The sequence below is a fragment of the Pantherophis guttatus genome, chromosome 3 (genome assembly GCF_059756535.1).
Source record: "Pantherophis guttatus breed Tessera chromosome 3, ASM5975653v1, whole genome shotgun sequence".
Classification (NCBI taxonomy): domain Eukaryota; kingdom Metazoa; phylum Chordata; class Lepidosauria; order Squamata; family Colubridae; genus Pantherophis; species Pantherophis guttatus.
The window spans coordinates 150,247,074-150,265,568 of NC_142065.1; the positions used below are offsets into that span (position 1 = coordinate 150,247,074).

The 18,495-nt window shown below is 33.8% G+C and overlaps 1 protein-coding gene across 1 annotated transcript in view; it reads left to right on the forward strand.

Moving 5' to 3' along the window:
* Positions 1 to 18,495, forward strand: part of RANBP9 (RAN binding protein 9) — a 41,732-nt gene that overhangs the window by 20,781 nt on the left and 2,456 nt on the right. The window contains exons 3-12 of the mRNA XM_034429223.3: positions 2,159 to 2,211; positions 5,410 to 5,577; positions 8,912 to 8,934; positions 9,970 to 10,154; positions 11,873 to 11,985; positions 12,736 to 12,844; positions 13,631 to 13,821; positions 14,601 to 14,748; positions 15,410 to 15,531; positions 17,331 to 17,482. Coding sequence (XP_034285114.1) covers positions 2,159 to 2,211; positions 5,410 to 5,577; positions 8,912 to 8,934; positions 9,970 to 10,154; positions 11,873 to 11,985; positions 12,736 to 12,844; positions 13,631 to 13,821; positions 14,601 to 14,748; positions 15,410 to 15,531; positions 17,331 to 17,482 — 1,264 coding nt within the window. The remainder of the gene's footprint in view (positions 1 to 2,158; positions 2,212 to 5,409; positions 5,578 to 8,911; positions 8,935 to 9,969; positions 10,155 to 11,872; positions 11,986 to 12,735; positions 12,845 to 13,630; positions 13,822 to 14,600; positions 14,749 to 15,409; positions 15,532 to 17,330; positions 17,483 to 18,495) is intronic.

An 18,495-nucleotide genomic window follows, 5' to 3' on the forward strand; every position in this document is an offset into this window, starting at 1 on the left:
AAATACTTTTAAAAGGTAGTACAAAAAATGCTTTAAAAAAGTTAAAAAAAGAGTTCCGATGATCGCGCGGCACAGCTGTAATCGTCATAACCTTTTTACTTTTTTAAAGCATTTTTTTACTACCTATTTGCCCGAACCGGTAGTAAAAAATGCTTTTAAAAAGTTTTTTTTTAAAAGTTGGCCACGCCCACCCAGTCACATGACCCTACCCCCACCACCACCACCAAGCCACGCTCACAGAACCGGTAGCAACAAATTTTACATTTCACCACTGTTGGAAACAATATCTAAATCAATGTCCTGGATGAAACCCATAGCATCTGGGAGTACATCAGTAAGATAACACCCAAACATGAGCTGCTGACAGAATGTCTGAGGCAGCAATGGATAAAGAAGGAAGATCAAGCAGAGGAAGTGCCATTGCAGGACAACACCTACAAGGGATGTACCATCAAGAGATAGCTGAGGTGGTTGAACATTGGGAAATCCTGCCAGTGACTGGAAAGAGCTGGACTGAAAGAGAACATTAGTCACAGCAACACAAGAACAGGAAGTAAGCATCAGATCTATAGAAGCAGGGGTTTGCTGTACTAGCTAGGACCCAAGTTGCAAACTGTGCAGAGGAGACCTCAGAGACAGTCCAACGCATAATGACAAGATATAAATTTCAGCCAGGAACAGCATATATTGAAAGGCACAACTGAGTAGCTGGCATTGTGTACAGAGACATTTTACAGTGTATGGACAGTACCTTCCTAAGTCCAGATGAGAGATTCATGGAGAATGCCTATACAGTTCTGTTGGTAGTCATCAATACTAATTTTAGAATTTGAATCCATTATTGAGCATAAAGTAGGGCATGAGTGGTAATCCATCTGAATTCTAGCACTTATAGTTTCTTAAATTCTAGTAAAGCTTACAGCATTAATTATAAAATGCATAATTTATTTTAGCCATTATAATTTATAACTTGATAAATTTGTATTGTTCTCTTACATAAAAATACATTGCTAAATTGTTGTGTGATAGGAGATTATGATTGAGCTTCAAGAGGTAATAAGTGGGTAAGTTTTGTGATGCTGAGTATTAACAATCTGCAGTTTATTCTTTATCAATTTAATTTGAAATAGATTATATGGGCTTATCCATACACACTCATCCTATAGAAATCTTTAAAGATTCAATTTAAATGTTGAATTTGAATTTCCCTATCAGAGTCCTGGATATTGGCATGACGCTTTCTCAGATGCTTAGTAGAGGAAAAGAAAAGCTATTATTAATGTTAAATATCTCTGCAAAAATGTCTTTTCTTTTTCTTCATTAATGTTTTTAGAGGATGAGCACCTTTATATCTCATAATAGAAATATGGGGGAGGATTTCCCTTCGAAAAGTAGATATTTTCCTGAATTGCATTAAAAATCAAACATACCAATGAAGAAGAAATGCTCAATAATTTGTTAATATTTGAATATTGGGAAAGTGTTTTATCAGTCTTTAATAGTCTCAGAAAAGAAAAATAATAAAAATCAAACAAATATTTTGAGTAAAAAATAAAAAAAATGGTATTATCTTTGAAAAGCTGGAGTAAAATATATACCACATTTTTTGGAATATAAGACACACCTTTTTTCCCCCCTAAAAGGGGGTGAAAATTTAGGTGCGACTTATACATCGAATGTAGCCCCGCCCACCCACTGGCCCCCACCCTTTGGCCTCTGCCTCACAGCAGTTACCTCTTTGCAAACAAACAGCAAGAAAAAACAGCTCCTTTCAGCTTCAGCACAGCCTAATTAGCACAATTTGGTTGGATCGGCCTCCCGACTCTCAGCTGATTTGCTATCAGCTGTTTTGCACAGGGCTCTGCTGCTTGCTGCAAAGAGGTAAATTGCTGGAGCAGATTTTTCTTTTCCTTGTGCTAATCAAGCTATGCTGAAAACGAAAATGAAAGTAAAGGCAAAATTGCTCAGAGTCAGAGGCAGATTTCTTTTTCTTCTTTTCCACACCAAAAAAGGTAGATGCATCTTATACTCCGGTGCATCTTATACTCCGAAAAATATGGTAAACTAAATTGAAAAATTGCTTTTTTGTTTCATTACTGTTTTGAAATGAGTATATATAAAGCAGAGAAAGATGACCTGTTTAATTTCTATTTTTCAGTTATATGGGAATTGGGCTCTCAGCTCAAGGAGTAAACATGAACAGACTACCAGGTATGATGAAGAATAATTATTTTTTAAAAAAACCTTTATTGCTTTGATATATTAATCCATTCAACTTTTCTTTCTTCGAGATGAGAAAAAAACTTTAATAAGTTTTTAATGTAATCTAGGATTTAGAAATCGTAGATTGGTTTTTGTTGGTTTTTATTCAAGCTATACCTTGTCATAGCCTATCAAAACTTGCTTCAACATTTCAAGAGTGATTTGCAGGAAGATAATGCTTGCCTTCCATGCAAACATTAGTTAAACACCATTTAGCATAACAGTACTGAAACTCTGTAACTCAGTATAAATTTCATTTGGAATAGGTTACTCATATAGATGGATGTTTCTGTCCAAAAAAAAGGGATATTCAACATGCCATAGTTATGTGAATATCTTAGCTCTGCTTAGGAAGTCTCAAAATGTAATATTTTGACCAAGAAAAGGAATTGTGATGCTAACACAGAATTCGAAAAGATAGTTTTTACACTATCTGATGCTGATTTTATTTTAAGTGCCATATATTTGAGGAACGCTTCCTAAACAATTGGACCAAAAAAAGTTAACAGTAACATAGATGTTTTTCTTAGTAGTTATTTGAAACTCTGCTTGGAAATTGTAAATGCTTTGGAGGAATTGATTGCTAATTATAAAATGCTTAAAGGCTTCTGTGTTGGTAATTGCCCAAATTGCATTGTGTTTTTCATTTTGTGTATGCATAGTGTTTTAAATTACCACCCTCTCCCAAAAAAAAAAAATTAATCCTTTTTTTCTTAATTGAAATATAGCTAGTTGTTAGGTTAATTTATGTATGGCTGAATGAGTGAAGGGCTTCAAACTGAGCAGACAAGAGGATGTACATACTGGCCTTAGCCTCTTATCTCCTCCTGATTTCTATGCATTCTTCCTGAAAACTGAAGACAGGGTTTATTCATCCGTTTAGTAGTATTACTGATATATTTTGGAACTGTTTTATTAGGATATTGAATCACATGAAACTCTCTATGCCAGTTCAAGCAAACATGCTTATGTTCTCCTCCAATTGAATATGTGTAGAATGAGGAGAATAGAAGGTGGAACTATAGAATAGTACCATATCATTCAGTGGCTGAAAATAGCTAATGTAAACATTGAAGAGACATCTTGTCTAATTTGGATTTTTAGTGAGAATTAATTAACATGATACTATATGACATTTTTAAAAATTTCTCAAACCATAGTCTAAAAATCTAGACTAGTTTTTATAGCCAGTCATTTTTCACTGCTGGTCAGTCTCAAGTACAGTTATTTTTGTAACAGTAGCATAAATCCTAGATTTAGTTTCAAACTAGGAAAAATTATCTTAAAATGCATTTTAAGTAATAATTACATAACTGATATATTCTAAGATGGGTTGTGATTTTATCCCCAGCACTGTGTATTCTTAACTGTCCTTAAGCAATGGAGAGGAAATGCAGAAAATATTCCTGGTCTGAAAGGTTTAACAACTATATATACATATTTCGGAGTATGTCTCCTTGAAACCAGGAGAATTCTTCTTGAATAAATTATTATATTTATAAACTTCTTTATATGCATTTATTTACATTTCTAAAAATTATACTGGGAAGGAAAATGAGAAGGGAAGAATTAATTTCATTAATTAATTTCATTACTTTGAACCAGATTTTAATCATTTGTTCTCATACAAAATTCGGCAGACTATTGATGCGAATGCAGAATGACAAGAGTCATATATAACTTTCCATACATCATCTGTTTTTTATGCTTGTCTAGCCTCAGATGCAGCACACAGTTTCATGTTGTAATGCCAGAACCAGGTTCATTTTCAAAGTCAGTTTACTGAAGATTTCTAAACTCTGTTAATTTATTTGTATATGGCTTACAACTAAATAATATAGGAATGTGTGAGAAAATTTCAGCCTAACAGCATTGTGAACAGGCCAATAACAATCGTGATAAAATTGACACTAGAGAAGATGACTTGGAAGAGAAGAAGGGGAGAATATTGCTTCCTAGGTACAAAGAGAATTTTTCAGTACCTCTTCTGCTGCTTTCAAATCTTGCATTGAACAAGAACTTCACAGTCAGTTTTTACATGCCAAACCTTATAACCTATGGCCTGTGCTGAATCAGGGGACAAATTATTTGATGAATGGGTGGCAACTATAATTAAGGGAACCTTTGTGTAACTCCATCTTGTGCACCAATTAAGGCCTTTCCTGAAGAACTTGCTCATAGTCACTCATGCCTGGTCACCTTTAATTTGGACTATTGCAATATGCTTTTCATGGGGCTGTCACCGAAAATTACCCCAAAGCTTCAACCGGTTGAAAATGCAGCACTTTTAAAATGATGGGAGCCTTTAACTTTTCCTATTTAACATCTCTAATGCAAGAGCTTCACTGACTACCAGGTTTCTTCTGGATGTAACTTAAGTGCTGGTTGTTACCTTAAAGCTCTGTATGGCTTAGGTACTGATATTTATGAGATCATCTTCTAGTGGCTTTGACTCACTAAAAAAGGAGAGTATCTCTGGGCCCTTAGGAAATGTCATATCCAGGAGTCATAGTGATAAGCCATTTTAGTTGTAGCCTCCTTCTCTGGAACAGCATTCTTTATGAGGTCAGTGTGGCTCTAACCTATTTTCCTATTTGGAAATCCATTAAGCCATTAAATTAAATCAAATAAAATCTATTAAACTTTGGGAATAACTTTGTGGTGATGGAGACTTTCCTGCTAAGGTTTGGAAACCTTATGCTACTCCTTGGAGTGCTGTTGTTTTGTTTTGATTTGGATTTTACTACTGTGTTATTTTAATATTCTTTCTTATTTATCTTATTCTATAGCTTAATTATACTTTTGTTTAGATTAAAGCAGCAAATAAATAAATAAACATTCTTCCTATCTAATAGTTCATAGTGCTGCAAACACACAAAGCTAACATATATCCATGGTACCTTCTGTTTCTTGAGCTCAGAAGCACAATGTTTGTCTTCCTGTCTTTATAAAACATTTTTTTAAAAATCTTGTATGTTGAGGCTGACATAGTCCAGACATTTAGTTTGCATCCAGCCTTAAACAAACCAGTAGGATTTGATATAGTATTTGAATCTATTGAAAGAATAATTAAATTTAGATGCAGCTCTCAATCTATTTCTGGGCATTTTATGATATAGTAAATACTTATTTTTGTCTTGTTTCTAGGTTGGGATAAACATTCATATGGTTACCATGGAGATGATGGGCACTCATTTTGTTCCTCGGGAACTGGACAGCCCTATGGTCCAACATTTACAACTGGTGATGTCATTGGTTGTTGTGTAAACCTTATCAACAATACCTGCTTCTACACAAAGAATGGGCATAGTTTGGGTATGAAAAAAAGATTCTATTTTGTGAAAATATCAAATACTGTATGATAGCAAATTTGACCAATCTTTCCAAATTTTACATATATGTAATTTTGATTCAGAGCTTAACTCTGACCAAAAAATAAAAACGCCAAAAAATATAATGGTTAAAGTTTGGCTCAAACAGGTCTTAGTTTCTCAAGCAAGGTCCTTGTTAGAACCTCTCTGATGACTATGATCTGTTTTGGAGAAATGTAATATCCATGGTTGTCCATTTTAAAAGAATAAAACATTATTAGTTTGAAATGAAAATACAGTTTAGTAGCATGCTTGAAATGCTTCTGTTCTGTGGGAATGGCATTCCTGAAACACTAAATGAATTCTGAAAGTGTTTCTGATCTTTATCAATGAAAGTTCAGAAAACTTCATTCGTTCATTCATTCATTCATTCATTCATTTATTTGTATAGCCATCCATTTCAAACCAGTGACTCAGGGGAGCAAATAAAACAATAAAAAAACAATACATAAAAAAATGAAATACCATCAACAGCCAAATGCTGTTACTTGTTGATACTATGATCTGTCAGTATCTGTGGCAATGGGAATTTGATAATAGCTTTGAAATTTAAATAATTTATTTTATTGTAAATATAGCTTTTTAATATGATTGCTTTCCAGTTACTCTGGTTATCTCAAGAATTAATGTTTGAGTAAGTTAAATATTTTTCAGTACAGCTTAATTAAACAAATAAGGATGTGGAATTATACATTCAGTGAAAAAACATGAAATGAACTATGTGATAGTTTCCCAGTTTGGTTTCCCTTGGTTTCATGTGTAATTGTAGTAAATATTGTACAATGAATGCATTACAATTTTAATTTTCATCTTCAACAAAAATGAAAAACCAATAGACCTAATTTTTAGGGCAGTTTCTTAAGGTAAAATATTGTATTTGATTTGAGAATGTCAGGTAAAATACATAGCATTTAGTAGAACAATTAGACTTTCATATGAATTGTTGATATCTTAGATAATATGTTGCCCAGAGTTTTGAAATCTAGACAGCAAACATGAGTTGGATTTGTATTAATTAAATATAATTATGGTCAAGCAATATGAAACACTGAAATAGTGAGCAAATTAAACAGAAGTAATAAAACAGTTATGTAAAACCTTTGAAATTACAAGTTCAAAACAAAACAAAAACAAAAGCCCCTCCTCATAATTAAGACACTTTACCCCTTCTTATGGAAATCACTGCAGATAAAAACTTGACAACTATGCTATTGACGGCAGGATTGTGACCCTTTAGCAGGAAAAATTTCTTCTCCCTCATAACACATTTAATTTTTTGTTGAGAGAAAGTGAAAATATTCTTGCATGTACGTTACTGTGGGAGAGACAACAAAAAATATACAATTAGGGTCTCAGTTTCCTTCTGGCTTTTGTTGGTGAATGGGATTCTGTTATAACATCCATCTAATATTGTTGAAGGTAAAGTATTGAAATGAGCCAAAGTAAAGGCATTATTAGTGGTAACATGCTGGCAAATAAAGTAGAATGAGTAGCTTGCAGGTATAACGTTTTTTCAACTAAAAAAACCACCACAGGTAATTGGTTGTGGTATTCAGATCTGACTGTTGAGAATGACTTTGAGGAGTTCAATCTTAACTCTCTAGAACTAGGATCAATAGAGAAAAGAGAAAGAGATTTCAATACACAATTTGGCTAAGATTTTTGCTTCCATGTTGATGAAAAGTAGTGGCTTTCCCCTTGCAATCCTGCCATGCATACTATTGTTCAGTGTTTTCCTGATGGTGATCTCATGAACACTGACATTCGGCAATGCAAGACAGTCCTTTAGTTTGTTAAGTTATTAACAAACTGAAGAATGACTTCCATATATAAACAATCTGCTTTCTTTGGAAATAGTTTTACAACATTTCCAGCCTGGTGAGCATTAACAACTGTTTTTCGGAGGTCCTCAGAAATGTCCTTTATTTGAGCCATTTCTACATACCTGTGTTGTGATGATCAGATTTTGAATACCCAGAACACTGTTCCTTAGGCAGGACACCCCCCCCCACACACACACACAAACACCTGATTATCATCCCATTGATTGAAAGACCTGACTTTAATTTTCCCTTCAAATGAACCTGATTATCCTAGAGGCGTATATACAATTATGTGGCTTTGGATCATTTCCTCAATAAAAATGAACAAGAATAATATTTTTGACTCATGTTTAATTGGATTCATTTTGTCCAGTTCTAAGACTTCTGTGGAGAAGAAGTCACATTTTATGTCATATTTATTCAGAAATATTGAAAATCCAAAAAGATTCAAAACATTTAAGCACCACTGTATTAGGAAGAGAAAAGAGTTGCCTATATGTATTTGTCCTTCATATCTGACTTGATAAGGTCCAGTCTTTATGAGAACACCAAAATATCTTGCCATATGAGAATTACATTTCTGCAGTAGCAGAAAACGTTAGCTGGAATGCTACATAAGAGACAGCGGTTATTTTACCACTGAATTTGGTAACAAAGCATTTATTAGTCATAATATCATGTAACATTTAAATAATACTGTATTTGTTTAAACTTGGACAAAGTAAGCATTGGAGAAACGTCCTAGGTTAGGTTTATTGCAATTACTTTGAAAATTTGAATAATATATTTGGTATCACAAGTGGAATAGTTAAGACCTGGTTATATCAGCAGGTCTGGATATAGCAGGAGATGGGTGAACTCAAAGGTTGCTCCACTATTGCTCCACTGTCTATTACTTTTCTTCTTTAGTTCTGTTTTTATTAAGAACTGTTATAGTTTTTAATATTCCTTAATAATTATTTTTAATTGCTTTAGGTTAACAATTGTTTTATATCTGTTTTATTGTACTATTGTATGCTGCTCAGTGTCACTTTCCATGAGAAAGTGGTGGCCATACACATTTGATAAACAAGCAAGGACAGAATGGTACCCTTTGCAGTTTGGTACACAGTAGTAGAAGTATGATTCATAAGAGTTAACTAAAAAGTAGCTTTTCAGATAGCTTTTCTTGAAGCTGAAAATATGAATTTCACTTGGTAAATTGGTTCTTGATAAATACTTTGATAATCCTGTACTTTCTGGCCTTGTTCATTACAAATTTAATTATATAAATAGTGGAATGCGGTTGCTATTGGATGTCTTGCCTGTATAAATTTATTTTCTAGCAAAAAGAAGTGAATAGCTGTTAATATTTTCTCTCATATGGAGACATATTTTAAAACTACAAGACAATTGAAGCATGACCTGTGTTGACTGTGACAGCTCAGATTTTAATTAAATATTTCTTGATTACAGGTATTGCTTTTACAGACTTGCCGGTAAGATCATTGTATTAAAGTATAAAATATCTGTGCCCAAAGAGCATTTTCCTTGCTTGCATAATATGCATTTTTCAGTTACTTCTATTTTTTTAAAATCATAAGGGCAAAGTGCATTTTAAAAATATCAAAATTACTTAATAAGCATTTGTTTATAATAATAGCAGAAGATTCTAAGGAATTATGATTACCATTTGGAGTTATGTATTTCTAACTTTTGATGTTTTATCTGGAGGATTTGCAAATATAGAATTTTAAGTTTAGCAGTAGAGCACATCCTTTGCATATAGAAGGTCTCTGATTAGGTTTTTGGCATCTTCATACATATAAAAAGAAGTACTGACAAGAGGAAAATTTTGTGCTGAAATCTCTAGGCAACAATAGCTAGTTTTTATGCACAGTAATAAGATAAGAGTACTGCACTAGCTTAATACCAATTCTGGCCTTCCCCAATCTGAGTTCCCTCAAGATGGATGGACTTCTGCTTCCAGAATTCTTAGCACTAATACTACTGTTCATTATGCAAAATCTACATTTTTAGAGGACATCCAAGTTGAGAAATGGTGCTATAACATCTACATCATGTTATGAGAATGTATTGATTTTAGGTTTTTTGTTCTGGCAGATTTGTTACCTCCCACCCCACCACCCAAAAAAGCAGTATGTTATTTTAGAATGTTTTATTTTATCAACCTGTTCATTACAAAAAATATTTTTTATTTTTATAATTTTTTATTCTTGGAGACACAGGCCTGCTTCAGACTTCTTGAAACCTATATGCTGCTTCATTCAGTTCATAAGATTATCAAGTCTCTATTGCCTATCCTGATTGGCAAGAACTCTGCAAGTTTCACTGAGTGAAATTTTTCCTCCTGAGGATTTCTTAAATAGCCTTGAAACTCAAACATTAACTACTTAATTTTTCTGTTGGTGGAGCATGCAGAAGTTATTAACTTAATTATATGGTTTTAATGCTAACTTCAAATTATTTGCATTTTGTACGATTAAATTTTATATTGTAATTATCTCTTGCAGCCAAATCTATATCCCACAGTTGGACTTCAAACACCCGGAGAAGTAGTAGATGCTAATTTTGGACAACATCCATTTGTATTTGACATTGAAGATTATATGCGTGAATGGAGAACCAAAACTCAGGCTCAGATTGACAGATTCCCTATAGGAGATCGGGAAGGAGAATGGCAGACGATGATCCAAAAGTATGATTTGAAGATTATAATGAGTGTCTGTTTAAATTCCTATTCAAATTTGGGAGATTTTAAAAGTGGTCTGTTTCGGTCCTGCAAATCTTGTTCTATATTTCTTGTACATTTGTGCAGTGAAATAAGACATGCAAATATGATTTTTATTCCTGAGAGGGTAATTTTATCTGATGTAGTTATCTCCATGTAAAACCATGCATTTAACTCTTTTGAATAAATGTTACTCATTTTTTGTATGTGGTAGGGCTGTGCAGTACTTTGGATTTGAAGGGAAAAGGGTACTACGGAGTTTCTTAAATATTTTTAAGGGCTGTTGTGAGGACAGCCATGTGATCCTGGAAAAAGACATTGTTCTTTTAAAGAGTTTTAAACAGATGGTACATCTCACAAACACACACGTGTGCATATGCACATACTGCTTGCAAAGCACTTTTCCCATCTTCATATCTGAAGCATTGCACAACTCTCATTATCTGATTACTGTAACTTGGTGGTGGCTGCATTGATTTCTGATCCAAATTTGTTCTAGTCCATCTAATTTAAAAGGTCTATTTTATGAGAATATCTTGAATCATTTTTGTGCTTGGAAATGTTAGAATTATTGTATGTGCGCTAATTTCAAGTTTAAAAGTGATCTATAAATGCAAATGTAGTTGGCAAAATCGTTTTAATTTAAGGGCTGCTCTTTTAAGCTTTGCATGCTTCATATTGATATTTTCAACAGAGTATGCAGCATGTACCAGGAGAGCATAATTAGATATTCTTGAGTTAGGACTAATCACTAATTCCAACTGTACATGCCTTAATTCATACCATACCATGCAAATTAAGCAGAGTCCTGTTTGGCAATCCTTTCGTTATGGATTCTTCACAATCATATAAGGTATTCCATCTTATTGTGAATTGTTAGCACTGAAGTGGATTAAGATACTGTTCTAGTAATTTGATGGGAAGATGAGTAGAATTATTTTCTCTTAATTATTTTATGAACAGTGTATTTGCAGGTTTGATTCTGCTTGATTGAGGATGGAAAATTGTGTATATGTTTTCAGTGAAAGCTAAATTAACACATGCCATTTACCTACTGTTGCTGCTTTTCATTCAAAGCCATTTGTAACTAATAGTATGTTTTTGAATCAAGAGTCATGTGGACACACTTGGATAAATTTGATGGATAGAGAATACTTTCCTCTTTAATATCCAAAACTACTTTGTCTAGGAAAAAGAATACTCTTTGCATGTACATTATTACGTGTGTTACACATCACTATGTTACTGCTTCTACCACATCTTTCACCATGCTGAACGATTTCTCCATTGTGTGTAATTCCATTTTGTAGTCTTTGTTATCTTTGGCACTCTTGAATGTTCTGTTTAAACTATTAGGTTCCAACTGGTAATGAACTGAATGTACATATGTATTTAAATATACATATGTATCCAATTTTAAATTGAGAAAAGTTAAATACATATAACTTGTAAATACATATCATTATATTCTTATTTATGTCATTATATTTTATATTTTCTTTTTAACAGTGTATATTAGAATAAATGTAGCAAATTTACGTAAATTTACGTAACCTACTGAAAAAAAGTTTGTATTGAAGTGAATCTTCAAAGAAAAGAAATACTTGTAAATAAATTGACTAATCAGCGGGATTAAATGGTAAAGCTGCCTCCATGCTATATTTTGTATTAACTTTCTTTTACAGGATGGTTTCATCTTATTTGGTACATCATGGATACTGTGCAACAGCAGAGGCATTTGCTAGATCTACTGACCAGACTGTACTAGAAGAATTAGCTTCCATTAAAAATAGACAAAGTAAGCTTGAATAGTGCTGTGATGTTAAGTCTAAAAGAATTTAAATATTCAGATATAGAAATGCTTCTTCTTAAGTGGCCTTTGGATTTCAGATATTATATTTAATTGATTACTGTTTTAAATATCTGAATAATAAATAGAAGCATGATTTTGTTTTGTCAGAAATCGATTATGCACAAAAAAATAGACAGGATTGTTACCTAATAAAAATAATGGTTATTTGCTTAATTTCATTTTTTCACATTTATATTACGTGTTTATAAAAGCAGCTGATTAAACAAACTGATAAAAAACCTAATATAGAGAAATTTCTTTAGTACACTTCCAATGAAGTCATACTTACATGCTTTATTATTAGTTAATATCAATTTGCAGTTTAAAACAGTCTATATACATTGTCAAGACACTAACAGATATATAGCTTATAATTATGATCAAAGGTATATATTTTTGAAACACTGTATTAGAACTAAAGCAAATTAAAAATAAATCATTATCTGAATCCTTTTAATTTAATTATTAACTTTAGATCCTAGTCATTTGATCGAAGTTAAATGTAATTCATCAACTTTAGTAAAACATGATTAGAAAGAGATTTGTAGGACCCAAGGAATATATCAATAGTGTCATAATAAAGAAAGACAGACTCTTACCAAGACTGGAGAGGAGAGATCCAGAAGTATTCAATTGTTGTTTAAACTGGTTCTGAAATATACATTTTTAAACTTGTACTTTTGTTTCTGCTAATAGGAATTCAGAAACTGGTCCTAGCAGGAAGAATGGGGGAGGCCATTGAAACAACACAGCAGTTGTATCCAAGTCTATTAGAAAGAAATCCTAACCTTTTATTTGCTTTGAAGTGAGTCTTTATGTAATGCAGATATTTGTAAATAAATAGTCTGGGGGAGTCTCTGTGTGTCCATTTTATGGTTTTCAAGCTCCTATCGCAGCAAATTACTGAGCATCTGGTAATTTATGTAGTTATGTTCACTGAATGAATAACAAAATAACAGCTCCAAACTTTGCCTTATTTTTTAATCTCAAAATTAAAAATTAGAATTAAAAATAAGATTAAAACAATTTAAAAACTAGGTTACAATTTAAACAAAACATTTCTGATTATGTTGATTCTACAATAGATCATTAGATAAAGATAGAATCTCCTTACACCCAGTATTTGTGAAGTGTGTCAGTAATCATTCATTTATTTGAGTCTTGATTTCTACATGTATTGCCCATAGATAATGTCAGTGCTTGTTTTGCCTACAGAGTTGTGTCCTACCATTTCAAGGCTTTTTTGTTGTCAAAATGTTTTTTTTTTAATCCTCAGAAGTGAAAGGATAAGCCTAGAATCTCCTTCTAATAGTTACTCCCCCAAGAAGCAAAACTGATTTGATTGAATGGAACATATTTCTGGATATGCATGTTGTCATTGCTTAAATAAAGGAAGATTTCTTCCTTTATTATTTCATTATTTTAATACACCAATTTAGAGTTACCTAATTAAATAGATGCATAATTGGCTATCATTTGTATAACATAGCAGTAAGCCCCCATTCTACAAATTTTTAGTGCTAATACTACAAGCTTGGTTTTTAAAATTATTGTTTAATCTTCATAAATAACTTCTCTTCATGTTTTCCAGGGTACGTCAGTTTATAGAAATGGTCAATGGTACAGACAGCGAAGTACGGTGTCTAGGAGGTCACAGTCCAAAATCTCAAGATAGCTATCCTGTTAGTCCACGATCATTTAGTAGTCCTAGTATGAGCCCCAGCCATGGAATAAATATCCATAGTCTATCAACGGGCAAAGGAAGTAGCACGCACTGTTCTGGTGAGTTTGAAGAAGAAGACATGCCGCTTCCTTATCTTCTTCAGAGTTTAGACTCATTTGTTACTTAGTATGTGGAATAGTTTGTGTTGTGCATCCTGGCCTGGAATGTCGAATAGGAGAAACTGACCCTTATTTCCCAGTATCTACTTCAGGGGTTACCAGCTATTTTATAATACTCTGTCCCCACTGCAGTTTGCACTTCTATGAATAGTTTCCATAATATGATCTATCTCTAGTTTAAACTAGAGGAGTTCTTGCTTTGTGTGATTTGTTTTCAATAATATTTGATTTAATAAAAATTAATTGATATTCTGAAAATTTGAGAAAAAAAATTAGAAATGGGGCAGGAGGAAAAAGAGAAAGAAGATATACTCAACAAAGCGCTATAGGTATTACCATTGCCTTCATTGTGAGAATAAAGATCCCTCAGAAATTCATGTCATGACATGTGTATCTAGAAGAAGGGAAGTTTCCTCTGAACTCTTATACCATGTTTGTCCACACAGACTGTTTATGATACTATGTTCTGGGAAAGAACTATCCTTTCAGCAGGACTGGTTTTTAGGTATTTTGAGGCAAGAACCAGGATTTATTTTAAAATAACTTACTCTCTATATTACTTGATGCATAAGATATATTCTTATGAGATTATAGCATAGGTATGAACAGGTAGCTTATATTAGTTAATGCATACAAGCTACATGAGTTACGTATACTGTAATGTAAGAACACATTCTATTAATTAAAAACATTATTTAATTCCTTCGCCCTTTTTTTAGGTTTTGAAAATAGTTGCAGTAATGGAGTGATATCAAACAAAATTCATCAGTCATATTGTCACAGTAAACATCAATCTACCAGTTTAAATGTACCAGAACTCAACAATATAAATGTAACAAGATCGCAACAGATCAACAACTATTCCAGGTACATAAATGTAATTCTGTCTAGTTCTATTCTTTATTGTACTCTATTCCACTCTTTCCTTGTTCTCCTCACCCACACCCCAGTATTCCTGTATCACTCTGGTGAGATGGAAGTGGGCTGCTACTGAGAATTGGGTTGATAGTAGCTTGGTATCAATCCTCATGTATGTATGTCAAGGACAACATATGACAATGTTAATAGGTTAAGTATCATGAAAAGAACTCCATCCCCATCATGCATGGGTAGACTGCCAATTTCCAGATTGCAAAGGAGTGCAGCAAGAAAGCCCATGGCTTCATTTGATTTAGAGCTAGGGCTATTTTGTATATTTTATCATTTTTTAGGATTTTTCTAGAATGCCTTTAACACCATGTTGAATTGCAAGATTTTCCAGGGGAAGAAAAGAGCTGTCTTACCCTAACGTAGGCTCTATTGAAAGAGTCAAGAACTGCAGGATGCTGGGAGCTATAGCTCAGTAAAACCTGGAGGCAGTGGATTCCCCATCCATGGGCTACATCGTTTGCTCAAAACAGAATTTAACTATATTGTGGATATATAGTAAAATAATGGTGGTCTCCTGCTGCATCGAGGCTGTAGATTACAATGTGAATATTTATAAATAAGATCTAATTCTAAAAATTACCCATAACTTTCTTCACAGCAATGATGTAGACATGGAAACAGATCACTACTCTAATGGAGTTGCAGAGACATCATCTAATGGTTTCTTAAATGGTAGTTCTAAACATGATCATGAAATGGAAGAATGTGACACAGAAATGGGTCTGCAATGATTTTTTTTACCTATCTATCTTTGCAAAGATTGTTTTTTATTACTGTTATTTGAAATGATTTCCAAATGATAAGGATACTTAACTCTTGTGTCAGTTTATATATTTAACGTTATCATGAAAATATTTTATGCAAAGTATACCTCATACATACAGCATGGTATCCCCCAGATATTTTGTCCCCAGGTGTTTTGTCCATGTTCATACTGATGAGAATAGGTCCAAAATACCTGGAGGTTACAGGCCATCTTTCCCTGAGTAGATATATACTAAGTATCTCAAATATTTGAATTAGAGCATTATTTTTTGTTGGATACCTTACCTGTGTCAGTTCCATGGCTCAGCTAAGCTGCAGAGTACTGATGGAATCAGACTATTAAAATGGGGATAAGCTCCATTTGTGTTGTGTTTGATTAGGCAAGTGCACAAAATGGAGTCTCGGATGTGCTTAGTAGTTTGATGCTAGTTGGTATGCTTCTTCACACCATCATTTGATTCTTTCGGGTTGAATAGCATGTCTTAGCATCAGCCACATAATTTTCTTGGCAAACAGCTGATGTGAAATGAAAAGACACAGACTGAATGAAGCTACAGTACCGCCTTTACAAATGTTCTAGAAAAAGAACGATTACAGTCCACAGAACAGGATGTGAGGTAGGGTTTTAGTAGTTTTGGTGACTGCCTAATTTCTTTGTATGCTTTGTCTTACTATTTGAGATACAGATTTGATACTTTGTAGAAATATCAGAAAATAATGCTGTGACTGATCAGTTGAATTTTCAGAGGTCAGAGTTGGGATATAGTAAAAAGCTGTGAATAGATACAAACATTAAGATACTCAGAGGCTATATTGTAGAGCAGGGGTGTCAAACTTACAGCGTCACGGCAGCGTCACGTGACATATCGGGACTTTTTTCCCCTTCACTAAACCGGGCAGGAGCAGAGCCAGCACATGATGCATCCAGCCTGCGGGCCACGAGTTTAACACCCCTGTTGTTGAGCAACATTTGCAACTTGCAAAAAGGTCATGTGCATTTTTCACACAAGGACTGAAATGGGCCTAATAAGAGGCTTAAAACAACAGTTTTGTTCGAAGGATTTTCCAAATTGCCTTGCTTCTCTTTATTTTATAAAGGGATAGAATAATATCATAAGCCTTTGTTGCTCAGGTTCAAGGAAGCTATTTTATTCCTTAACCTCTTCCCCTTTCTCCAAGCCACAAAAAAAAATTTCAGGCAGGTATATTCCAAAGAAGCAGAGGATCTTCAGATTGCCACAGGTTTTGGCTTTGGTCTCAGCTTCATAGAACTCTTTTTCAAAGTATTGGTTAGTGTTTGTATTCCTTGGTGATTTCAGAAAAGCAGTAAAACCTTTTTTTTCCTGGGCATTTGCGTCCTTGAATTTTTTTCAATTGATGTGTCATACAAAGTTTCCTGTGAAGGTAGTATAGCATAGTGGTGAAGGTGTTGGATTTAGACTAGGGAGACACAGTCTCTTTTGAATCCCCAACTGACATTCAAACTCTCTGAATGTTTTTAGACTAGTTCCCCAGACCAATTTACATTGTAAGAATACAGTTAGTGGGAAGTTCTCATATAACTCTTTAACTGTCTGAGATGGCTTGCTAGAGAGAGAGAAAAAAATAAGCAGTAATCATTATGTTATCATAATATACAGCAATTATATAAATACTGTATATGCTACATATATAAATACTGGTTTAAATTTGAACATGTCCCATACCTGCATTGCTTTCATCATTATCTAATTACTACCTTGTTATTCTTAAAGAGGTGGATTCCAGTCAGTTAAGACGCCAACTATGTGGTGGTAGCCAAGCAGCTATTGAAAGAATGATTCACTTTGGCAGAGAATTACAAGCTATGAGTGAACAACTAAGAAGGGAGTGTGGCAAAAACTCACAAAACAAGAAAATGCTCAAAGTAAGTCATGTCACCTTTATATAGAAATTGCTAATTTCTATAAGGGCGCTAAGGGCGGTATAGAAATTCAGTAAATAAATAATAATATGGTAGGTTTAGATTCTACTCCATTTATACAATGTAGAGGAAAATTGTAGTTTGCTTTCAGGTATTTCATTAGCTAGCTAGGTAACATCGTCAATGCAAGTAAGTATGTGGTTTGCTCCCTACTTATATATAGTAGCTTTTCCTGCCAGTTTTGATGGGGATGTGGCTTTCTTCTCAGTAGTTCCTAGATTAGAATACCATATTTTGCCTGATTGTTTGACTGATGTTTATCCCTGTTTATCTGGTTGTTTGGCTGCTAAAGAAGAATGTATTCTGGTCTTTTTGTTTCCTCCTTAGCTTTTTTACTGTCTCTTTTGAATCCTAGACAAAACTAAAACGAGAAATGTTATGGATATCTGGAAGCTTGGTATTCAGACAAATTAGCCATCAGTAGACCCATAGAAATAAACCACATTTACATGCTATTCAAAAGACACAATAAAAACATTAGGAAGAAAACAAAAAGACCAGAACATATCCTCTCCAGCAGCCAACATCCAGATAAGGAAGGATTAATTAAGGGAAATAATCAAGCAAAAAACAATACAATAATCAAGGAACTACCAAGGAGAAAACCATCATCATCATCTCCTTTTAACAACCCCATAATCCTTTGCGGGGAGGAGTCTGGGCAATTGAATGGAGCTAGCAGAGTGTTTACTGGCCGGATGCCCTTCCTGTCGCCAATGCAGAGTTATGTTCAGCAGATATATTCTCACTGTGCCCAAAGAGATAAATATTTGCCTCTACCTAGAATCAAACTCTCAGCCTCCTGATTGTGAGGCAAGCGCTCCACCTCTAGGCCACTGCGCCACTCCTTCCAAGGAGAAAACCATACCCCCACTAAAACTGGCAAGGCAAGCTATAAACAGGTAGCAAACCCCACGCTTACTCAAACTAATGATTCTACCTTCTTGGGTAACGAA